Source organism: Podarcis erhardii (genome assembly GCF_964252035.2).
Source record: "Podarcis erhardii genome assembly, chromosome: 2".
Classification (NCBI taxonomy): Eukaryota; Metazoa; Chordata; class Lepidosauria; order Squamata; family Lacertidae; genus Podarcis; species Podarcis erhardii.
Window position 1 is genome coordinate 65,786,067 of NC_138498.1, and position 24,878 is coordinate 65,810,944.

Genomic DNA, 24,878 nt, shown 5'->3' on the forward strand with positions numbered 1-24,878 from the left:
TGATCTCAGAACCACTGGCAGTCATCTTCGAGAATTCCTGGAGAACAGGCGAAGTCCCGGCAGACTGGAGGAGGGCAAATGTTGTCCCTATTTTCAAAAAGGGGAAAAGAGAGGACCCAAATAATTACCGCCCAGTCAGTCTGACATCAATACCAGGGAAGATTCTGGAGCAGATCATTAAGCAAACAGTCTGTGAGCACCTAGAAAGGAATGCTGTGATCACCAATAGTCAGCATGGATTTCTGAAAAATAAGTCATGTCAGACTAACCTGATCTCGTTTTTTGACAGAATTACAAGCCTGGTAGATGAAGGGAACGCAGTGGATGTAGCCTACCTTGATTTCAGCAAGGCATTTGACAAGGTGCCCCATGATATTCTTGTAAAGAAGCTGGTAAAATGCGGACTTGCCTATGCTACCACTCAGTGGATTTGTAACTGGCTGACTGACCGAACCCAAAGGGTGCTCATCAATGGTTCCTCTTCATCCTGGAGAAGAGTAACTAGTGGGGTGCCACAGGGTTCTGTCTTGGGCCCGGTCTTATTCAACATCTTTATCAACGACTTGGATGATGGACTCAAGGGCATCCTGATCAAATTTGCAGATGACACCAAACTGGGAGGGGTGGCTAACACCCCAGAGGACAGGATCACACTTCAAAACGACCTTGACAGATTGGAGAACTGGGCCCAAACAAACAAAATGAATTTTAATAGGGAGAAATGTAAAGTATTGCACTTGGGCAAAAAAAATGAGAGGCACAAATACAGGATGGGTGACACCTGGCTTGAGAGCAGTACATGTGAAAAGGATCTAGGAGTCTTGGTTGACCACAAACTTGACATGAGCCAACAGTGTGAAGCGGCAGCTAAAAAAGCCAATGCAATTCTGGGCTGCATCAATAGGAGTATTGCATCTAGATCAAGGGAAGTAATAGTGCCACTGTATTCTGCTCTGGTCAGACCTCACCTGGAGTACTGTGTCCAGTTCTGGGCACCACAGTTCAAGAAGGACACTGACAAACTGGAACGTGTCCAGAGGAGGGCAACCAAAATGGTCAAAGGCCTGGAAACGATGCCTTATGAAGAACGGCTAAGGGAGCTGGGCATGTTTAGCCTGGAGAAGAGGAGGTTAAGGGGTGATATGATAGCCATGTTCAAATATATAAAAGGATGTCACATAGAGGAGGGAGAAAGGTTGTTTTCTGCTGCTCCAGAGAAGCGGACACGGAGCAATGGTTCCAAACTACAAGAAAGAAGATTCCACCTAAACATTAGGAAGAACTTCCTGACAGTAAGAGCTGTTTGACAGTGGAATTTGCTGCCAAGGAGTGTGGTGGAGTCTCCTTCTTTGGAGGTCTTTAAGCAGAGGCTTGACAACCATATGTCAGGAGTGCTCTGATGGTGTTTCCTGCTTGGCAGGGGGTTGGACTCGATGGCCCTTGTGGTCTCTTCCAACTCTATGATTCTATGATTCTATGATTCTAAGATTGTGTGTATTCCCTTTAATATTGTTCCGATTAAGAAACCTCAACAAGCAGTTCTAACATTTGCCTAGTACCCTAGGAGAATTGTTGCTTATTCTCATATCCGAAGAAGGAGCCTCTGTTTTCCACTGGTATAGATGACGCATCATGCTTTGATCCTCAGATAAAAGACCCTGAAGAAGTGTAAAATGGATAGCCTCTTCCGTTAAAGGGCTTCAGAATCCTTTGCAAATACTAGTTCATTCTCTCAGTATCCCAGTATCCCAGATAAAATAGATCACAAAGAATAGGGAAGCCATACATGGAGTGGAAGATGAGGAATGTTAATTTTAAAGGCTGTAGAAGAAGCGCAGGAAACAACAGAGACCTAAACTGCCTGTGACTCAAATTAAAAGTACTTTACAGCAACAGCAGGATAGAGATGTGGATAAGTAGCTGGCATCTGAAAACTGTGCCTTTGTCTAGTAGACTAATGATCCCATTCACAAAATCAGTACGCTTAGCCAAAGAATTGTTACGCTGAGCAATCTGTTTTAACACTTTCACCTGCCATGAGCATACTCTACCTGCAGCTCCTGTTAATGAAGCACATAAATCCAGGGCCAACTGAATCATTTCTCCTTGTTGGAAAGTGTTCAGAAAAGGTCCAAAATGCTCCTTACCCAAGTGCTCCGTAGCTATGACTGCTAGACTGCCAGGGGATCCAGTAATCAAGTGAAGTGATGACTATACAGCTAATGGCATCACAGAAGGATTTCTAATTTGTTTTTTTATAAATATACTCAAAATGCAACAGAAATAACACTGAAAACTTCTCAGAATGCAAGTCTCAGAATAGACAAAAGCACTGGTTGCTTACATAGAATTGTAGAGTCTAAGTCCAACCCCCTGCAATGCAGGACTCTCAGCTAAAGCATCCATGACAGATGGCCATCCCAACACAAGAGTCCACCACCTCTTGTGAGAGTCCATTCCACTGTTCATCAGCTCTTACTGTCAAAGTTATTCCTGATGTTCAGAATCTCCTTTCCTCTAACTTGAATCGATTGGTTCAAGTCCTACCTTCCAGAGCAGAAGAAAACAAGCTTGCTCCACCCCCCATGTGCCATTTAAATATTTAAAGATACATCTGTACATCACCTTCATAATAACATGTTCTTTTAATGTACTGCATGCGGTAACTTTGATACCTTCATTCCATGTTGACTCATGTTAAGCTTGTGGTCCACTAAGAGCCCAGATCCTTTTCACATGTACTGCTAGTAAACCAGGCGTCCCCACCTTATATTTGTGGCTCTTCCTGCTTACATGTAGAACCTGACATTTGTTCCTATCAAAATTCATTTTGTTAGTTTGGGCCCAGTTCTCCAATCTGTTAAGGTCATTTTGAATCCTGGTTCTGTATTCTGCAGCATTAGCTACCCCTCCCAGTTTAGTGTCACTGTCGTAGTCTCGTGCTGCCCAACCACAGCAGAGCACAGTGGCAGGAGAGGCCAGCCAACCAGCTCAGGGAGGTACTTGCCTGGACACAGTCCTAAGGTTAGGAGTATTTGAGTTCACATAGTCAGATGGTCCGGGCCTCAAGAAACCGATGAGTCCAAGGTCAGGAGAAGCAAGAAGCAGCAAAGTCTGGCCAGGAACGACAAATATTGTTTCCAGCATCCGACTGAGGCTGGAAACCCTGCTTAAGAAAGCTGGAGCCAGCTGGTTCACATCAGGAGTAAGAAGGCTGATCAGCAGCAGGTGAAGTCACTCTGCCTTCTGCTCCTTCAGGCTGCTGCTCAGCAGGTGAAGCCAATCCCTGGCCCATGACAGTCACCTGCAAAGTGGATGAGCATCCTTTCCATTCCTCCATCCAAGTCATTTATAAAGATGTTGAACAACACCGGGCCCAGGACAGAACCTGGCTGTCAGGGCTTGGGAGGACTCTGAAGAATGTTGGGCAAAGGAGGGGGACCAGTGATTTATTGGGTTTGACAAAGCAGGGACCAGGGATGATTGGAACTGTAGTCCAGGATCACAGGTTCCCTATGCCTACCCTATATCTTTGATGAGGTGCATTTTGCTTCATGAAAGTCTAGGCTGGTGTGGACTTTGGATGTCAGAATAAAATAGGAGACACATAAACTCCATATATTTTGCTCTGAGCGTGTTGTAGGAGGGGCAGATGGAAGTGCAGAAAATAAAATAAACATCACTGGGAAACATTTATGATCTACATAAAGGCTTTTTACCCCTGCAAACTGTAGTTTTAAGTGCCTTGTCTGGGGCTCATAAACAGTGAATGGCATTTTAGGATTAAAAATCCAAGGTTGTGCCTTCTGTCTCTTTGCCTGGATTACTAAACAGCTCTTGCTGTCAAAAATGCTAATTGGGCTTTCATGGGGGGTGGGGAAGGCTATCACCAGATGTGTAAATCTTCTTTTCGCTCCATACCGAAGCTGCTGTACATTTCATAAGACTGGGGAAAGGGGAATGAGTCTTCTAAACATCTGACTAACAGTAAATGGATGTAATCCATTCCACGAAAATTCATCTTGAAGAAAGCTTTTCACATAAGAGAAAAGAAATGGAAGAAAACAATGATTTGAAAATAGTGAGGTGTCTAAGGTCATTAACATTAAGAAGGTGCAGTAAGTAAACCATGAAATTTAATTAAACTCACACAGACAGGAGTCCAATTGCAATGCCGCGTGGGTCAGAAGTCTTTTGCATTGTAATGGAGACATGATTCCATCCATTCTAATTCTGATCCTAACTTCAGATTAATCAGGGTGAGCAGCTTATTCATTAGTTCATGCATGGTCATTACCTGTTTAAAAGATAAATGATACCAATGCTTCCTGCGGTTGCAATCCTGTCTTATCAGCCTCCTGTGTCTTTGACAGCAAATTGATTGGCAGATGTTAGCAGCTGATGAAGATGCTTCTGTCTAGTTCAGGAAAAGTACCTCCTGCAGATCAAGCTACAGTTAAACTCACAGAAGCATGTCAGGCCAGGCCACCCCACCCCTTCTTGGTCGGTTGGTGAAACTAAAGCTTCTCTTTGGAAATGGCTTGCTCCTGCTGGAGCTGTGCAAGAGTCATATCTTTTGTGTGATGCAAAGGAATTTATGGAAGAGCTGGGCTTATAATTTAGGGAGGGGCACTAGCTCAGTTGTAGAACACATGCTTGGCATGTAGAAGGTTATCTAGTTAAAAGGATCCAGTAACCCACCAGTGATGGGAAAGACATTTCTGCATGAGACCCTGGAGATGCAGCTGGCAGAGTAGACCATCCTGAGCTAGTAGAACAAATTATCTGCCCTGGTCTGCTACTGCATCTTTGAGAGCATTATCTGAAGGCATGTAATTCAGCGAGCAAGATCAATCTAAGGTTTGGTCAGTGTCTGGATGAGAGACAGACTTGAAATCTGATGTATTGACCTTTTAGTCCCTGGAAGAAAGTGGGCCATGCATGAAAATAAATAAATCTCAGAAGGCACTAAAAGCAGCGAGTGAACAAATGCTTATCAGCTAAGAGAGTCATGGGTTTTCCATTCTCTTATATTATTTATTACAATTACAGCCAGCCTTTCTTCCAAAGAACTCAAGGCAGTGTATGTAGTTCTTCCTCTCCTGCCCTTTTATCCTCACAAGAAGTTTGTGAGATAAGTTAGGCTGAGAGACAGTGATGGACCCAAAGTCACGCACGGAGGTTCATGGCTGAGTGGGGAACCTGGGTCTCTCTAATCCTAGATGATGTTGTGCCATCAACATGCATGGTATTTCCTCAAGTACAAGGAGACAGGTCCCTGCCCCAAAGAGCTTAAAAGCTAAAATTTGGTGTAGGAAACAACAGAGGGAGGGAGAGGTTTACTTGCATTAAGGCAACAGAAGGAGTTAAAATGAAGTTCAAGAATAATAGCAGTGCAGCGTTAGTAAATGACAGTTTCTCACCCAACATATACACCAGAAAAAAACTCCTAAAACAATTGAAAGGTGGAAATGATCCATTAACTACCATGCTTGCAAAGACTGTAGAAGGTGCTTTCATTCTATCCCAGGCTGAATCTAGACACATCAAAAAGGTGTTTCAGGAAAACATGTGCTAAACTTCATAAATGGAAATCACACTGGCGAAAGACGTCTGGTCACAGTGTTATAACGCATATCAAGTGCTTTTTCTTCACCAAAGTAGCTAAGTCCCTGTGAGTGCCTGAGGGCCCTGCTCCTTCTTGCCACTTACCATCTGGCCTGGGGCGGGGCCTGAAGCCTCAAAAGGACTGCTCCTGCCACTTACTATCTGGCCCAGGTGGGGCCTCACAGGGACGGTTGTTGCCACTGATGCTGCTACTGCCCAGGAGGACCCGGAGGGGTGCAGAGTTCTTTTTAACATGTTTTAAAATGTTCCTTTCCCTTTAGATTTTTTATATATGGGGGTGGGATGGATGTTTGGGTGGGCTTGGGAATTTGTTAGATTTTGATGAATTTGTAATTTTTGCAGTTTTTATTTGTATTGTTTTATTGTTTTCTGGGATTGTTTTTGTTTTTTGTTTTTATTGTTTTAAGGTTTTATTGTTTTAGGCTGTGAAAGAATAACATTAATTGCCATCAATGGAGGCTACTATGAGGCTTGGGATTGCTACCGTGGAGGGGCGAGGGAGGTATGGTGGTGGGGGCAGATGTTATAGGCGAAGGGAATCGAGATATGGATATGCTCATACCCCTTCCAATCTGCGCCTCATCCCGAGGGACGAGGGTAGGGTGAGCAAGGATTACTCACCTCCGTCACTTGTGCTGTGCAATGTCAGGTCTATAGGCAACAAAACCGCCACCCTGCGAGATTTCTTTATCTCGCAGGGGGTCGACCTGGCTTGTGTGACGGAGACCTGGGTGCGTGAAGGGGCAACAGTTACCTTACGAGAGATGGCGCCCCCGGGTTTCTCCGTCCTCCACCAGTCCCAGACTGTGGGCCGGGGGGGAGGGGTGGCATTATTAATCCGGGAAGATTGTCCTTTCAGGGCTCTACCATCGCCATCGATCCCCGGCATTGAATGTGTTGGCCTAGTGTGGGGCTCTGAGGAGAGCTTGGCTGTCTGGCTGGTGTACCGGCCACCTAGCGCACCAGCAGCCACCCTGTCAGGCCTATTGGAGGCGGTGGCTGGCTGAGCCTTGGAGTTCCCTAATATATTGGTATTGGGGGACTTCAACATCCATGCTGATGCCACTCCCTCCTCACAGGCTCTGGACCTGGTGTCTTCCATGGCGACACTAGGGCTCTCCCAGCTTGTTTTGGGCCCCACACATCAAGCAGGCCACACGCTGGATTTGATCTTTGGCGTAGGTATAGATGTGATCATGTCTCCTTCGATGAAGGTGCCATGGTCTGATCACTACGCTCTGAAAGCCAGGATTGACTTTCCACCCCCACCCTGCTTAGGTGGCGAGCCGATTTGGGCTCGCCCGCAGAGGCTGATGGACCCTGATAGATTCCGCCAAGCCTTACGGGACCTTTCTCCCCCTGGCGACTCATTGACTGAGCTTGTTGAGGGCTGAAATATCCAGCTCCTGGCAGCCATCGATGAGATCGCACCGAAGCGCCCTCTGCGACCCCGCAGAAACCGGGCTCCCTGGTTTACCGAGGAGCTCTGGAAAATGAAGTGGGACCTCAGACGACTAGAGCGAGTATGGCGGGGTGCCTGTGACGGAGCCTCAAGAACATCTTATAGGGCTTTTATGAAAAACTACGAGATGGCGGTGAAGGCTGCTAAGAAGTCTTTCTTCTCGGCCTCCATTGCATCCGCTAGCTCTCGCCCGGCGCAATTATTTAGTATAATCAGGTCTTTAACCTCCCTTGAGGGACAGCCAAATTTAAATAACAATTTGACACACAGCTGTGAGGCATTTGCGAACTTTTTTGTGGAGAAGGTCTTGTTGCTCTGCCATGACCTCCCTGCCAATTTGGATACAATAAAGGAACTGGAGGCCCCTCAACTGTCCTCGGGTCCAGTATTGGACCACTTCGACCGGATATCCCCAGCTGATGTGGACAGACTCCTCCGAGCTGGAAAGCCCACCACCTGTCCTCTCGACCTGTGCCCGTCTTGGCTGATTAGAGCGTGTCCAGACAAGGTGCGGGCCCTCCTGGGGGATATCATCAATTTGTCCCTTGGCACCGGGACATTCCCAGGGGAACTGAAGGAGGCAGTGGTGTGCCCGCTCTTAAAGAAAACATCATTAGATCCTTTAGATCTATCCAATTACCGCCCGGTTTCGAATCTTCCATTCCTGGGTAAGGTGATTGAGAGAGCGGTTGCTGAACAGCTTGGTGGGTTTCTGGATGAAACATCGGCTCTGGATCCATTCCAGTCCGGCTTCCGCGCTGGTCATGGGACCAAGATGGCTCTGGTTGCCCTAACAGATGATCTTCGTAGACAGCTGGATCGAGGCGGGTCGGGGCTGCTGATTCTTCTAGATCTGTCAGCAGCTTTCGACATGGTCGATCACGAACTTCTGGACCACCGCCTTGCCGACATGGGGATCCAGGGCACAGTCCTTCAATGGCTGTGCTTGTTTCTCTCTGGTCGGGGACAGATGGTGGTGCTTGGGGGGGAATTGTCATCGCGCCACTCCTTGGTGTGTGGAGTACCTCAGGGTGCAATACTCTCCCCGATGCTTTTCAACATCTTTATGCGCCCCCTCGCCCAGCTTGTCCGGAGTTTTGGGCTGGGTTGCCATCAGTATGCCAATGACACCCAACTCTATCTGTTGATGGACGGCCATCCTGACTCGGCCCCAGACACACTGACCAGATGTTTGGAAGCTGTGGCTGGATGGTTACGTGGGAGCCGGTTGAAGCTAAATCCTTCGAAGACAGAGGTCCTGTGGCTGGGACGGGACAATATGGGATTGGGGGGGCAACTGCCATCTCTTGCGGGGGCGCAATTAGTGCCAGCACCGTACGTTAAGAGTTTGGGTGTAATCTTCGACACCTCCCTTTCCATGAAGGTGCAGATTGCAGCTATAACAAAGGCGGCATTTTTCCATCTCCGCCAAGCTAAGCAGTTGGCTCCTTACCTCTCTCGCCCTGACCTAGCCACTGTGATCCACGCGACAGTCACCTCCAGACTGGATTATTGTAACTCACTCTACGTGGGGCTGCCCTTGAGACTGACCCAGACACTCCAGCGGATGCAGAATGCTGCAGCAAGACTCCTTACGGGGTCTTTGCTGCGAGATCACATTCACCCGGTGCTATACCAGCTGCACTGGCTCCCGGTGGAGTACAGGATCAGGTTTAAGGTGCTGGTTTTAACCTTTAAAGCCCTATACGGCCTAGGACCCTCGTACCTACAGGACCACCTCTCCTGGTATGCCCCACAGAGAAACTTGCGGTCTTCAGATAAAAACATCTTGAAGGTCCCAGGCCACAGAGAGGTTAGGCTGGCCTCAACTAGAGCCAGGGCTTTTTCGGCTGTGGCTCCGACCTGGTGGAACACTCTGTCACAAGCAACTAGGGCCCTGCGGGACTTGACATCTTTCCGCAGGGCCTGCAAGACGGAGCTGTCCTGCCAGGCCTTTGGCCAGGGCACAGCCTGACTCCCTCCCTTGGCAATCTTCACGGAGCTCTGGCCCAATGGTGGCCAGTGGCTTGAATTTAATTAATTTTATAATGAATGATTTTAGAGTGTTGTTTGTGCTGTACTTTTGTACTGTTTTATTGTTGTTAGCCGCCCTGAGCCCGGCTTCGGCTGGGGAGGGCGGGATATGAATAAAATTTATTATTATTATTTATTATTATTATTATCTTAACACTTCAGCTTGCATGTAAAAGCATTTTTAGTTGCATTTGAACATGTGCCTTATGTCAGACCTCCATGGCTGATGAGGATTCAGATCCATAAAAGTGATAATTGGGCTATTCCTACAGTCTGAGTGGTACAGAGAGTAGTGCCAACTTGGGGTTGTGGGAAGGCACTGCCATCTTAAGGCATCTGCCCCATTTGGCACATTAAGTTTCATAGTAATTGACAAGAACAAAGTTGCATATTTAGAAGCGGAAAGGTTTTACAGTGGTACCTCGTGTTACGTACTGTCCCCCTTACGAATGCTGTGGGTTATGCGCTCCACTAGCCTGGAAGTAGATGCCCCTTGTTGCAACCTTTGCCCCAGGATGCGAGCGGAAGTTGCGCTCTGACGGCACGGCAGCAGCAGGAGGCGCCATTAGAGAAAGCACGCCTCATGTTATGAGCGGTTTCGGGTTACAAACGGACCTCCCGAACGGATTAAGTGCATAACACGAAGTACCACTGTATTTGGTCGTCAATTCTGGAGAGGGGAAGGTCCCTGTGCATTTTTCCTTCTCTACTTTTGCATAAAGTCACCCTGTGACAAATATGTCAGTTGACTAAATAAGCCTTTATTAAAAATGAATTGAACAGCAAATCTAGGAAATCTTCCCTAAGCAGCTGCAGCTTTAGAAGACCAGATTTGCCTTTCTAATTAAAATGCTGTCAGTTTTAAATGTAATACTCCACAAGAAACAAGTTCTAGGCAAAGCGAAAGAGAGTGCTGGTGGTGGGGAGGAGGCTCAAGAAGCTGCTCAAACAAATTTCAAAGAGATTTATTTTGTATATTTCATGATGATCATGTTCATCTTTCCATCTTAAGTGTGTTCGGCTGGAGAATTGGTGCCGTTGGTAATAAGCTGTCGAGTAAATGCAAAGTACTGTTAGCTTCAGTTACCTTCAGTGGGGGATCAGATCAAAGAGCAAGTTGTCTGATGTGCGAGGTTACGTTTTGTTTTTCAGAAATGAGAGATTAGTGTGATACAGTTCTTCCTTTGTCATGCAAAGAATTAATCCATTAATTAAACCAAAACAAGAGGCCCTGACATAATTTGAGAATGAGGCATCTCCATTCCACTCTTGCTCTTGCAGAAAAATTATGTCAAATTAGGTGTGAGGAGGAGAGTGGAGTGAAGATTTCTGCATTGCAAGGAGCAATCTGCATCTGAGAATGTAAAAATTCTTACCTTCAGAATAAAAATCAATGCATGCAAACAGTTTACCAAATGACTATGGGAGCAATTCAGTGTAGCACTATGGCAGTCATTGAGGACGTGGGTGGTGCTGTGGGTTAAACCACAGAGCCTAGGACTTGCCGATCAGAAGTTCAGTGGTTTGAATCCCTGCGACGGGGTGAGCCCCCGTTGCTCGGTCCCAGCTCCTGCCAACCTAGCAGTTCAAAAGCACCTCAAAGTGCAAGTAGATAAAAAGGTTCCGCTCCGGCGGGAAGGTAAACGGCGTTTCTGTGCGCTGCTCTGGTTCACCAGAAGCGGCTTAGTCATGTTGGCCACATGACCTGGAAGCTGTACACCGTCTCCCTCGGCCAATAAAGCGAGATGAACGCCGCAACCCCAGAGTCGGCCACGACTGGGCCTAATGGTGTGAGGGGTCCCTTTACCTTAAATGGGATGGAAACCCTCACCATTATGCCTTGTTCCAGGGTTATGGGGTTTATAAACATTCTCAGGTTCCTGCTCACCCAGAGTTGGCCACGACTGGACCTAATGGTCAGGGGTCCCTTTACCTTCACCTTTATGGCAATCATTCCATCAGTGCAAGCATTTCAGCTTGCCAAGTAGAATGTTTTCCCCTCTTCTTCTCATGCACATGGCAGATGGGGAAGCCTGGTTGCACTAGCAGAAGTCGTTCCACAGACTGCCACTAGCGGGGCTCATTAGCTGAATCCTGCCCTATGTGCACACTTAGTCATAGGTATCCATCCTCGGTGTTGAAACAGGTGCTAGGTCTGAGCCCTAAAGCTTGGGATGAAGCACTGGAGGAGCTAATGAGAGAACCACATACTGTATTGCCTGAGGAAATAAAGTGGAATTATGTTCGCTGCTGCTGGCTTGCCATTTTCTCATTTTTATCTTCCAATCTGTCACCTGCCTGATGCCCTGCCCTCAGTATATATAGTGCAAATTTTTGCAGATCAAGCACAAAGAAGTCATTTCCCCATCAGTTAGCAGCACTCTTAATACTACTACTACTAATAATAATAATAATAATAATAATTTCTATTTTCATTATGACTGCTACTTTTTTTTCTTCAAGAAAAATCTTCCCTAGCTTTGATGGATAAAGTTTTACTTGTGTTTTTTAACTAGTCTGCATAGATACAAAAAAGTTATCAAATCCCTAATTCCCATTGCTTAAGTTCAACCAAAAAGAGTTGAAGAAGAGGCAAGAGGACAGGGTTGCCAACCGACCAGCATCACCTGTGTTTATGCCTTTAACAGCCGCTTGATCCATAAAAATGATCAGATGAAGGTTTTTTGTACTATGACAATTATACTAGAGATTATTGCCATCCAGTTAAGGGTTTGAGGGTTCAGGACAAACAAAAGTGCTTCATAGAGCATTAAACTATGGAACTACATCCCACTAGTGATGGCCACCAACCTGGATAGCTTTCAAAGAGGATTAAATTCATGGTGGACAGAGGCATTGGACCACTGAATATCAGTTGCTGGGAAATGGAAGAGGGGAAAGTGCTGTTGAACTCAGATCCTGCTTTCAGGCTTCTCATAGGCATCTGGCTAATCGTTGTGAGAACAGGATGCTGGACTGATCCAACATGACTCTTCTTATTTCTTTAAATGAATCACCATGTGTTAATGCTGGCAGATCAAGCTGCCGTTAAAGGCACAGGAGCAGTAAGAAAAGAAAAGAAAAAGGTGGGCAACCCAATGAGAGATGTCTGTTTCCTAACATAGCAAATTTAATAATGTGCAAGAACCATCTGGCCAATCTGGTAATTTCATCAGAAGAGGTCCTTTGCTCTCCCCACCACCACTACCACACACACATTGAGTTATCCAAACATTAATTAAAGCTCTCCTCTGCACAACTGCACCTCCGCTTATTGCTTCCATAGACCTGATTCTATGAGAAAAGATCCTCCTTATTCCAAACACCCACTATGTCAATGAAAGAGAATAAATCTAAAGGGCAGGTGCACAAATCCAAATGTCAAGATTTATGACACTGTGCTTTGGGAGTATAGTACTAAGCTGAGCTGAAGATAATAATTATTCTCTAATGAACAAAGTTCTTAGAAGGAAACAGCATTGCATCTTCTATTGTGACACAAAGCAGGTAAACCTTAGGTTTCAAGAGTGGTGGGATCACCCTGTGCAAAAAGATTCAGACCTCAGGCTATTGATGAAACATTTTTCTGCATGCAGGGGAAAACACACACAAATCCTTAGTGTACCACAAGCGGAGGAAATCCCTTTGTTCCTCCATCAATTAAGATACCTTCAAAAGAAAATGTATTAAATATCAGCAAAGTACCCAGGGTGATTATGTGTGTAGATGTACAGTACATGCATGCATATGAACATACATTTTCATGTTGGCCAGATAATCAGAATCTGCTGAGCAATTTGTTTGTTTGTTTAAAAATTAATATTAGGAAAGGGGGAAACATGTGTTCAATGTTACCACTAGGGTTCAGACTAAACTTGCCCCCAACATATCTAAAATACAGGTTGGTTGCAACATAATGGTTTAGCATTTCATGAGTGTACCTTCTTTTTCCCCTGGGTTTTCCTTGTCAGATTCAAAACTCAAGCTACCACCATAGTTGGAAGTTTTAACACTTTTATGTATGAAGTCAGTATATAGCATCTCACCATGGGTCTTACAGGCTACAAACTGATAAAGCATGACAGAGATCTAAGACACATGGCTAGGCTGAAGGCATTGATCCAACCCTTGACATTCCCCCTGTGCTCTCATTTTGAAGAGTGGGGCGGGCACAGCTATTTGCACAGTTGATGTCTGCTGCCTCAGGCTAGGCAAGTAAATAGGTATTCCTGGGTAGACTCTGCACATGTAGGGTTTGTTTGCAGTAGCACTGTCACCACTGCATCCCTGGAGGTGAAGGTGGAGTCGATGGAGCCAGCTCACTATTGGATTTGTCCCCAAGTGCCACCCGAGAAAGGGGGCGAGGCTCTTTGGTGGCAAAGGAAGGCAGCAAAGTCACCTCAATGGCTGGTGATGTTGCACTTGGGGTGTCAGATATTGCGTGGGCAGGCCACTCTCCTGAAAGCCCATTAGACCAGCAGTTCTAAACCTGTAGATCCCCAGATGTTGTTGGACTACAACTCCCATCATCCCTGAGCTCTGGCCTTGCTAGCTAGGGGTGATGGGAGTTGTAGTTCAACAACATCTTTGGACTCACAGGTTAAGAAAGGCTGCATTAGACCCTTCTCATGGATCCATATCTCCCCACCTCCCAATTCACTGGGACCCTCTCCCAGTTCAGAGTTCTCCTTGGGTTCCAGTTTCTCATCCCCCAACCCGCTAAGGTCAGCCTCTTCCATTTCTCCTCTATTGCTGCCCACTATCAAACCACCCACTCCAAGATATCTCCACACGACTCATGCCTTTCATTGAATGTGACATTGAACATTGTATATTTTTAATGTAGGGTTGTTTAACTCTTAGTGGGGGGAAATAGCTTACATGATGGTTCAGCATCTGATTATGTATCACTGAGCTATTCAAAACCAAAATTAACAAGCCAAGCCCAACTGTCCACAGTGCTCCCCCATCCCCACTGCTCCCACCCCTAAGTAATGACAGCAATATACAATCTGGTAGCGTGAGCCATCAATATAACTGACAGGCAGTTGCCCCCCCCCCCCGGGTGTTCAGTGATTAAGAATAAGAAAACCATGACTAAGGTCTAAAGGCTGGGATTTAGTTAACTGCAGCTGTAGGAATTTAAGTCATAAAAATATCTTGGCTTCTCAAAAAGGAGAAAAGCTGTATAATTTGCAGCTGGAGATGAATATGATTATTTGGCATGCAAATGCAGCTTGTCAGATTGAAGTGGCCGTCATCAGCAGAAATGATGGTATTAAACGCTAGCAAGTTATTCTTGTTTGGTGCCTCTGCGCTTGCTACAAGTACTTCCCATTGACAGGAAATGGGAGGGGAAGCAGGAAGGAGGTAGAGAGATGGAAAATCAAACAGGAAAGGAATCAAGAGACTGAGCTGCAAGCAGAAGGGGGGTGCAGATAGAACAGCCCCTGATTCCTCACCGAAAAAGTGGACACAGAACCTGCATAAAATGTGAATATGTTGAGATGCAAATTTAGAAATAATTATTATGATTTAAATAGAAATACAATACATCTCACCATGGGGGAGAAGACAGTGACTGGTGTTGGCCTGTGTGCCTGCTCAGTCTGCCAACATTTGATAGGCAGCTTCAAGGTCCATGCTGCTCTTTCTTCTTAGAGTTCTTTATCTTTAAAGCAGACTTCAAACAGAGGACTTTCCTCTGTAAATTAGAACACACGGCCATCTAAGGGACAGAGTCTGCAGCGGAATGAGAAGCAGGTATATGAAGGAGGTGGTGGATGAGACAGATGCCTGGGGAAAAGAGGGGAGAAGAGGAAGCCAGTGAGGACTGAGGGAAAGTGGGCAGCCAGTGAACTTTAGAGGTCCTGGGCCCAAGAGATAAGAAAGGAGCAAAGAGGGCAGCTAGTGGAAATGTTCAGATTTATCTATTGATATGAACTATGCAGGCCAATCTTTCTATCCTATCTAATGGATACACTTGTGCAGTTTGACTTTATTTATGCAACTTTGCATAATATAGCCATGTATTCAAAGCATTTGACATTTGGGGCAAGCGCTGAGGTGACAGAAGGTGTAGAGAAGTAGTGAGAGCAAGTCCTCGAGACCCTCAACAATGGCACAAAATGAGTTAGAAAAACTCAGGCCTGTGTGCTAGCAGGGTGTTTGCAGGTTTGGAGTGTAGAGGGCTAAGTGACTTGTCCAAGTGGCATCTATAAAGACCCAGCAGCTGGCACCACATTATTCTATTCTTAGTTCCTCAACATATTTGCTAGTCTGCCATCATTATAGCTTTTTAAGCTCTGGCCACATTCCTTGACAACTGGTATCTGGATGCTTAGAGTCTTTCTTCTAGGAATTCAAAAGCAAATGCAGCATCTGGACTTGCGATGAGATAGTCATTCTTCCATTTCCCCAGTTTCAGACAAAACTAAGTTTCACATTTATTCAGGATGGATTTGCCACTGGGCATATGTTCTCTCTGATTTCCATCACCATCTCTCCCTCTCCCTTGCACTCTCTCTCACTCTCTCTCAAGCTGACCAGTTGCATTTGTCTAAAAGGATTTCAAATCAAGCTGATATAAAGAAGGTGACTGCATCATGTTTGGAAGCTGCACCAGAGTTTAGATGCAATATTTAAATGCAGACTTTAGTATGATGTAAAAACAATGCATAGTGTAAGGAGTAAGTCTGATTTAACATTTTTAAATAGTGGAGATCAGCTAAAATGCATTGGTTTCCTCTTCTACAGCAAGCTCTGAAAACCTAGTTCTGCAGTATGGTTGATTTTTAACTGGGGGAAAGCCAGCTATGAATGGCTAGAAATCTTCGCATCCCTAAGGCTGCAGTCCTGTACACACACTTTCCTGGAAATAAATCTCATTGGCTACATTTGCATGTGATGCTCATCCATAAACTATTATGTACTAAGCTATTAGTTAGCATCAGCTGTGTGTGAAGGGTTTTGCTTAAGAGGTCTCAACTCATGGTCATAGCTTTTTTTGCTCTAACAGACTGATGCACATAGAGACCTATAAACTCAGCTAACTAGCCAGGCTAGAGGCCTTGTGCCTTATCTTGTGCTAGGAGCAGCTTTAGTCCCAAGGTTGTAAACAACATTCCACAAATGTCAATTTTGCTGCAAGACCACATTTGATAAACAAACAATAAGTCAGTGTTTGTTAGCATGAAACCAACTGCAATCCTGGATTTGGATGCCACACCAAGCTAAATTCTTCATTGTTTGTTTACCCACTTGTGAAAAAGCAGAAGAGAAGTGGAATGCACAGTATTTCATACTAATAGCTTTTGTCTTCACATTATGAGCAATTTTACACATTGAGTTATTAGACACAGCTAGGATAGCATTGCAATATACCTCTCCCTGCAGCAGATACTCTTTGTTTTAATAGTTGCAAGGTTTATTAGAGAAACAACAAGGATGAGGTGACAGATGACATGTCAATGAATAAACACAAATGTGGTGCTTAAAAAAAAAGGTTGACAGCCCACCCGAAGCATGGAGTGAGAGGCGCAGGGCAAAATGCATGGCTGATCCAGAGCTTGACTTCCTGGCTATGCCCGTCATGCAAATGGCAAAGCCATCTTTAAATTCTATGTTTGGCATTCACCGCGAACTAGGCCACCAGGGAGGCTCACCTGGTGCCTTCATTGCATATTTTTTGGTGCCAGGCAAAAATGTTCCTCTTCTCCCAGGGCTTTGACTAATTGAACCATCTATAGCGTTTTAAACTGAGAGTGGGGTATTGTTTTTGTTGGTTACTATTGTATGTATTTTTGTGTTTTGTATCGCAAGCCACCCTGTGATCCTCGGATGAAGGGCGGTATAGAAATTTAATAAAGAAACAAATCAAAATAAACCAGCACAATGCTTAGGTCTTGGTGGTTCCTACAGTGTGTACTTCCTACCAGCTGGATTAACTAGAACAGGGTGTGATTTTTCCAACTGTTAAGTTACACATATCAGTTCGCAGGAACTTTTCAGGAACGTGGGCAGCTAGTTCCTTCATGATCATGACACTCCAGCTACCAAGTGGCACAGACGACAAAATGTCACTGCTGTTGCTTCTTGTGTGAATGCAACATTTCCCTTTTTATAGCTAGAGCTGCTATTGGCAATTTTGTAATGGGCTGAGCAGAGGAATGGCGTGGGAGGGTGCTTTTACCATTCACATACACAGTGCAGGGCTAAGCCCTTTAACTCTTATCCGTGCCATGCAATGGATATGAATTAACTTGCCCTTTCAACCACTACTGCTTCATCATCCCTAGGATTAATTACAGTTCTGGATTTTATATCAGAGTGGTAAAATGAAAATTATTATTAAACAAATCTCAGCTATTAAAAAGAAGAAGCAACTTCTTGCACACATGGAGACCCAGGTTCAGAAGGCTCTCCACAGAAGGTTTGCTCAGTCAGTAGTGCATAAGACTCTTAATCTCACGGTTGTAGGTTTGACCCCCACATTGGGTGAAAGATTCCTGCATTGCAAGGGGTTGGACTAGATGATCCTCATGGTCCCATCCAACTCTATGATTCAAGCTTCAAGATACAGGAGGCCTCCCTTTCCTGTCTTCTGCCATTGATGGCAACCCCATAACTTTTCTTCTTGGTAATTCCAGTGTTTGGGTCTTTCGCTATTGTTACGGTGATATTCTTCACATGCTAGTCCAACTTCAGTGGACATAAAACCATTAGGGAAAGGCATGCTAGTTGCAAGTTCCTCCTGAAATCTATTATTGCTTTCATCAGCTGTTGATTGTTCAAGCCAAGATCATTTGTGTGGAGCTCCTTTTCATAAGATTGTCGTGTAATTTGTCCTCATGCATCTATGAAAGTGACATGTTTTAGGATCTGTGTAGAGACAAGACACATGGAAGTGGTTTATTTACATAGTAAGCTGCCATTGAACAGTTGTTCTCTCAAGGGGCCTCCACATGCTGATCATTATATAGGAAAGTGGCCTCACAGGTGAAATTTGACAAGATACGATAGGTCCTTTTAATATAACCTCAGGCATGCACATTTAATATTGCATGCACATTTATACCTTTTTAAACTAAACAGTGCACAAAAACTAATGCTTGTGCAAAAGCAGAGATTGTGGGTTGCACTCTTATTATTTTATACTCCTCTCCTTTAAATTTACCTTCACTCTTTCTTTTTCCCTTTTCCTGCAGATCTCTGTCTGGGCGTATAGTTGGTGGGGTCTGGTGGTTTTTCACCTTGATCATCATCTCTTCTTACACCGCCAATCTAGCTGCGTTCTTGACAGTAGAGAGGATGGTGTCTCCCATAGAGAGTGCAGAAGACTTGGCCAAGCAAACAGAGATTGCTTATGGGACTCTGGATGCTGGGTCTACTAAAGAATTCTTTAGGGTAAGAGAAATTATTTCTGACTTCACTATACAAAAGCAAGAGTCTCGTGCTAGCTCAGGAAATGCAGCACACGCGGGGTCTGCCAGATACCATAAATACTCCAGAAGCACGGCATAATTACACGCTTCCACAGATTACTGAGTAATTACACTTAGCAGCATCAAAAGTAATTACCCTGTGACTTGCAGCTCAGGTTTAGAGAATAATAAGTACTTGGTTAGCTCTGTAATTTAATGGTACCATTTGCCCGCTGTAAATACATTGGTGTTACACTCAAGGGAAGCTTATGTAGCAAGGCCCCCTCCTCCAAAGTGCACTTCCTTTCAATGGTCTAATGCCCCCTGTTTCTCACTTCCCTCAGCCAGCCCACTCCATTTATGGAGTGCAGTGCAAATGTGACACTTCAGTCGCTCCTACTGTTCATCACATGAGGCTGTGTAATATTGAATCCCACCATTGGAATACTGTCTACCCGCAACAGGTTTTCGGAAGTCTTTCCCGGCCCTGATATACCAGTTCACAATTACTGGCGATTCCAGTGATTGAACCTTGAACCTTCTGCACTACATATCATGTATTCTGCCACTGATTGATGGCCTCAGTGTAGTACTAGTTGTAGGAGTTGCGTTCCTAGCCTAGTTCCTAGTATGTTGCCAAAGTATTTGCATCTTTAGCTGCAAATCCCTCTTTCATTCCATTCAACCTAGTTCTTGTTCCCTAAAAGGTGCCCTTGCAATCACAGAAACAACAGCAGAGGCCTAGCTGCGTAGCGCCAACAATCCATGCAATACGTTTCGGCCCATACTCACTGGCAGGGATTGTGTGGAGGCCGTTCACCTCTATGAATCAGCCCCCAGCCCCGAGTCCTTTCTTCTCCCTACCTATGCAATGTGTGGGCACGCAGCCCAGCAAAATGTGTGTCTTCCTTGGTGTATGAATCTCTGCTCTATTAACACATGCTAAGAGCAGTGGATTTATGCTATTCTGGACAGAGATCTAAAATAGCGGTTTTTGAGAAGATGTGGACGTACATGAAGTCAGCTGAGCCCTCTGTTTTCGTGCCGACAACAGAAGAGGGGATGAAGCGTGTGAGGAGATCCAAAGGGAAGTATGCCTACCTGCTAGAGTCTACCATGAATGAGTACATTGAGCAGAGAAAGCCATGTGACACCATGAAGGTGGGAGGTAACTTGGATTCCAAAGGCTATGGCATTGCAACGCCAAAAGGTTCACCACTAAGGTAGGTAGACTGAATGTGTTACTCCTTTAACTGCGGCCCAAGCAGTCAAAACATCAATAAATGTGCCTCCAGACTCAATTACCACAGTATACAGATAATGATACTCAGGGTGTGGGTGGGAGACGTGAACTGCTGGACTGCTGCTTAACAGTGAAGCCAGTTTGTCAAGGACTGCTTTCCGCCCCCTTTTGCAATGACTTCACTCCCTATGTTTTAATTGATTGTAACTGGGTATTTACAGCTGGCGTCGTGTGGCATACTGCCTACTGATTAACAAAGCAATACTTTGACGCAGCTTGCTTGTTTTATGGTGCATGAGAGTTGTGCAATATGTATTACAGTCCTTGTTTGGATTCAAACTTTAAAAAAGGGGGATTCTACCGGTAAAAGTGTTTCAGTGTGTGCATGTCTGAACAAAGAGATGCAAATCTGTGTAGGGTGAATAAATGGAAAAGCTAAGTGTTTTCCTTTTAGCTAGGCAACAAAACAGCTCAAAGGTTCTTATGCTTAGCTGGTTACCCTTAGCAACCAAGGCCTAGTTGGTACAAGGTACTGGGCCAAAGTGTTGCAGAGGAAGGCATGACTAGACAACATGCACGCAGCATACACACAAATGGAATGCACAACAGCCACACAATACAAGCGACAAGCTGAACAGAAACACGCACACAATAATGTGCCGGTGCATTAACCACGCACCAGAAACACTTTGCAGCATGTTATTATCCACACAATTCTGTTCAGTTCTATAGCGATCAGTGACGTGGCATACATGACTTGATTCTCTCACCTACACTCCAATACCAGGGCAAGGCAGGAATTGTGTGCCGCTGCAGGGTTTGGGTCTGGATGTGAGTCTTATGTTTTAAAGGAGAACAACATTTGCTGAGGGAGATTGCTATTGTCATTTTTAAATTGAGATTTTAAAAGAATCCTGCTGTGCCAAAATCTTTAGTGTATATTGAAAAAGCTGCGGCATTTCTTCTGGGGAAAAAAAATGAAAACAGAAAAATGCAAAGGTTGATTTATCCTGTTCTTCAAAATATCCTCTGTACGGGGAAAGGTGAGGAGAGGAGAGGGAGACAAATATGGTTATTCTTAACATGACTTCCCAGCTCAATGGAAACAGCCAGGGAGGACACTTTGTTTTTCCATTTGGTCTGATGGTGCTTCTTTGGAACATATGGTCTCAGTTTTCCTTCCCATAATGTTTGTTGTGTGTGGTCCTTTTAACTGTTTAAATTAATATTATATGCTATTCAGTCACCCTGCAGCATCTCTCTGCACTATTGCAGGAGAGCAGTCCAGGGAATGCATTCTGTTCTGTGACTGACTCTATTCTTGTTTCTATCAGAGTCCACAGACATTTGGTCACTGAAGTCATTGGGATCAGAATCAGTGGTGTGTGGAAAACATTTTGTCAGAAGTGGTATTTATTTTACTTAGTTATTAGGCACTATTTACCACCACCACCACCCAAAACAATGTCAACATGTTGATAAAAACAGTCCCTCAACACAATTCAGGCGTTAAGAATAGTAAACACTAAGCAATTATTTATTTATTGCATGTATACAGCACCTTTTTCTCCAAGAAGAACAAGATGCCATATACAGTTCTCCCCCTCCTCATTTGATCCTCTCCAGCTGAGATCAGGCAGACCCCTTCCTGTTGCACTTCTGGTGCTGACTGTGGACATTTTATTTTTATTTTATTTTATTTCTAGTTTTGACTTGTGGGGGGGAGGTTTCCCTTTAAAAACAGCAGCAACCTGAGTTACTTGTGCACTGCTTAGGGACAACTGTAATTAAATGTTATATAAGTTGTTTAAATAAATAAATAGACAGAGAAAAGTAGAGGAGGCTGGCACAGTTTGGCATTTCTAGAAACAGCAAATTCCACTGCTCCACAGCAGCTACCAAAAGGCACTTTCCAGAGCTGAAAGGTTAGCATGTGAACAGCAGGAGAGAAAGCAGAGTGATGGAGAGCATAGGAGGGAAAGCAGTGTGGAAGGGAAAGGGGACTGGATCTGGCTGGAAAAGGGAGTCACTTAGGAGAGGTGTCTCAGAGGTCAGAGAGGGCAGAGGGATGGGATGGGAGAGAGAGAGAGAGAATAGGAATATGGCGTCTGAGAGCACAGAACTAGTAAAATTGATCCTCTTGAAATTACATATTTTTTTCCACTGGTCCTCCCCACATGCTTTTATTTTGGTGCACTGAGCATGCCATTTTATATGAATATGCAACATCATCCCATAGAATGAGAAATTTTACTCTTTGTCTTTTCCACTGCTTCATGGCTCACAGTACTTTTGGAAGTATGCATTTGTGCCTGTGTTTTAACCTATTAATACTAAATAAAAATGAACATTGAACATGCAAAACGTGTGTAATCCAGGGAATGTAAATGAGAAGAGGAGAAACTTTTACTCACTCTCTCTCTCAGATAGATAAATAGCTCTCTCTCTCTCTCTCTCTCTCTCTCACACACACACACAACTAGAAAGAGAAGTGAATCAGGGGAGGTAGGCGTGTATTCTGTAATTGGCTTTCTTTCTCAAAGTGGTAACCTTTAAGCAAAGCTCCCCAGAGGCCCATAAACTTGTATGTCAATTATTCCAAGTCATTTAAATGAATAAAAGTGTTCCTTGTCAAAGATCCAACAAAACTAACACACTTCAGAGGAAAATGTGCCAGCCAACTCTGTTTTTCATCAAGGATTCTGTGACTGTAAGATATTGAAAGATGCTGTATGAGCTGCAGAGGAGAACCAATTACTTCAAACTTAGTCTCTTAAGGGGAGAAAAACATGGAACAAACAACCTGAGTACTGCAGAATGATCTGTACTTAAAGAACAACAAAGAGTTCGTTGGGCTTTATAACGCCGTATTACCCACGCAGGAATTAAAATATTATTTCAGTTCACCGATTACTACATCTTCTTAGATTGCTAAACAATGACTGTACAAATGAGGCTGTGTTCCACTTTAGAATACAGATATAATCATCTGTGTTGCATCATCGCTGCTTGAGCTTAAATACAGCTCACACGCTAAGTGCCCAACATGTGATGTCTCAAATGTGACTCAGAAGTACAACATGTAATACATGCAAGGGTCCCAGTAAAACACCACACAGAATCTTTGTTCATTTCTTTCAGCAGCACAGTACAGTCCCAGCAATTCCAGTTCTTCCTTCCACCACCACCACCCGCCCCCAGTAGCAGTACTCTTTGTACAGGTGGGAACGCCAGATTGGTGGTGGCAGCAGTCCTGCCACTGCAAGCGCACAACCCTGACACCACAGCCATTCCAGCAGAGAAGCCAGGGTTCAAAGGGCATCTGTGCAGCTCTGCTGTACCACACATGCCACCACTGCTTCGTTTCTTTCCACTCCGTGCAATGGGACTAACGCACAAGAGGAAATGGGAGCCCCTTGCAATGGATCATTTGATCAGCCTCAGGTGTGCAGTCTCCCCCCCCCCACACACACACATTGATATAAATATGCACTGTTTCTATAGAGGCAGTGGAGTTCAAACAGCAGGGAGTGAGTGTTGGAATTCAGGCTCGGTCAGAGGTATGTGCCTATCTGCAGGCACCGGCTGAATTCCTTTGACCTCCCTCCGGCGACTCCCGGCAGGAAAAACACACGAGGTCCGTTCCGGCGATTTTCCTCAGGCTGTGAGAAAAACACACCAACTGCTTCTCCTCCTTCTCCTCCTCCCTGCATATCCCCAGGGAGGGGAATCAGACACAGACAGAAATGTAACTACATGCTTTTATTCCTGTCTTTAGCAGTCATACAGTAAAGATGTCTGCTCTCTTCAACAAACAGAGAGAAACTCCAAACTCCACCCATGTACATCCTGTACAGGTCATATGACACACACTGAGCTCATATCCTGTGCTCAATAAGGATGGACTGCCCCTTTGTTTCCATGGCAGCAGTCACACACATCCTGTCTGGCTTTGCAGCCACAGGCAGCTGTCTGAGCTGCTAGAGCCTTTGCTTGCTGCAGCATTGCTGCTTTAGAATAACAGTGAGATGGGAGAGAGAGACCACCTGACACAAAATTATACCCCAAATGTAAATTGCATAATGCACAGAAAAGTATACTTTTTCTACAACTGAGACACAAAACTTTTGACTCCTGAGTATGCTAAAGCTATCCAATATGAGAAGTGCTGGGTAAGGCAGCAGTATCTACCTTCTTTCTCAGAGGCTTTAGACTACAACTTCCATCAACCCCACCATTGACTGTGCTGGCTGGGGTTCATGGGAGTCAGAGTCCAACAATACTTGGGCATCGCCAGATTAGGGAAGGCTGGTCTAACTGCACCAATTAAAATTGTTGATTATCCTAGGACCCCAAATAAAACAGCACTTGCTGAAGGAACCTATGCAGATTATTGTGTTGTTTGAGCTGTTAGAACTTTATTATGGTTTGATTCTTTTTGCATATCTAGAACATTATGTGCCTTATCTTCTATAATATAAAATCCAGACTACTTCCAGCCTCAAACACTAAACATTTTAAAACCCCAACAAATCCCTCTAACACTGTTATCTAAAAACATAACACCTGACAGCAGATCAGCACTAGGAAGTGCTGGAATAAAAAAGCGCCATTACGTTTCCATAGGAGGTGGGGAGGGGAAAAGGACCATTATATAGAACAGCCATAGCCAAACTCGGCCCTCCAGATGTTTTTGGCCTACAACTCCCATGATCCCTAGCTAACAGGACCAGTGGTCAGGGATTATGGGAATTGTAGTCTCAAAATATCTGGAGGGCCGAGTTTGCCTATGCCTGATATAGAATGTCTGGCTTTGGTACGGGTACAATTTCACAGTACAGGATAATAGAATCTGAAGGAAGGCCTCCACAGCTAATTTCACAGATAACAAAATATACTTCCCAAGATATGCTGGAATGTTGCCTTTAAATCAAGAGCTAGGCAGCATGGCTTAAAAGAAGTCTCATGATTTCACTGTCAAAAAATCTACACTAGCTGCAGTTTCCAAACCCTTCAGGAACGTTTTGCACATGAAATGCGCTGCATTTATCAATCATTTAGGTTGCCATTTTTTAAAAATTACAGGTAT

At 44.6% G+C, this 24,878-nt stretch overlaps 1 protein-coding gene across 7 annotated transcripts in view; it reads left to right on the forward strand.

Annotated features, from left to right (window-relative positions):
• Positions 1-24,878, forward strand: part of GRIA1 (glutamate ionotropic receptor AMPA type subunit 1) — a 200,696-nt gene that overhangs the window by 156,993 nt on the left and 18,825 nt on the right. For all 7 annotated transcript variants that reach the window (XR_014153891.1, XM_081851517.1, XM_081851512.1 and 4 more), the window contains exons 12-13: positions 18,331-18,529; positions 19,522-19,769. Coding sequence is in view for 6 of the 7 variants with exons in the window: in XM_081851517.1 (XP_081707643.1) it covers positions 18,331-18,529; positions 19,522-19,769 (447 nt within the window). In the remaining variant the exon portion in view is untranslated. The remainder of the gene's footprint in view (positions 1-18,330; positions 18,530-19,521; positions 19,770-24,878) is intronic.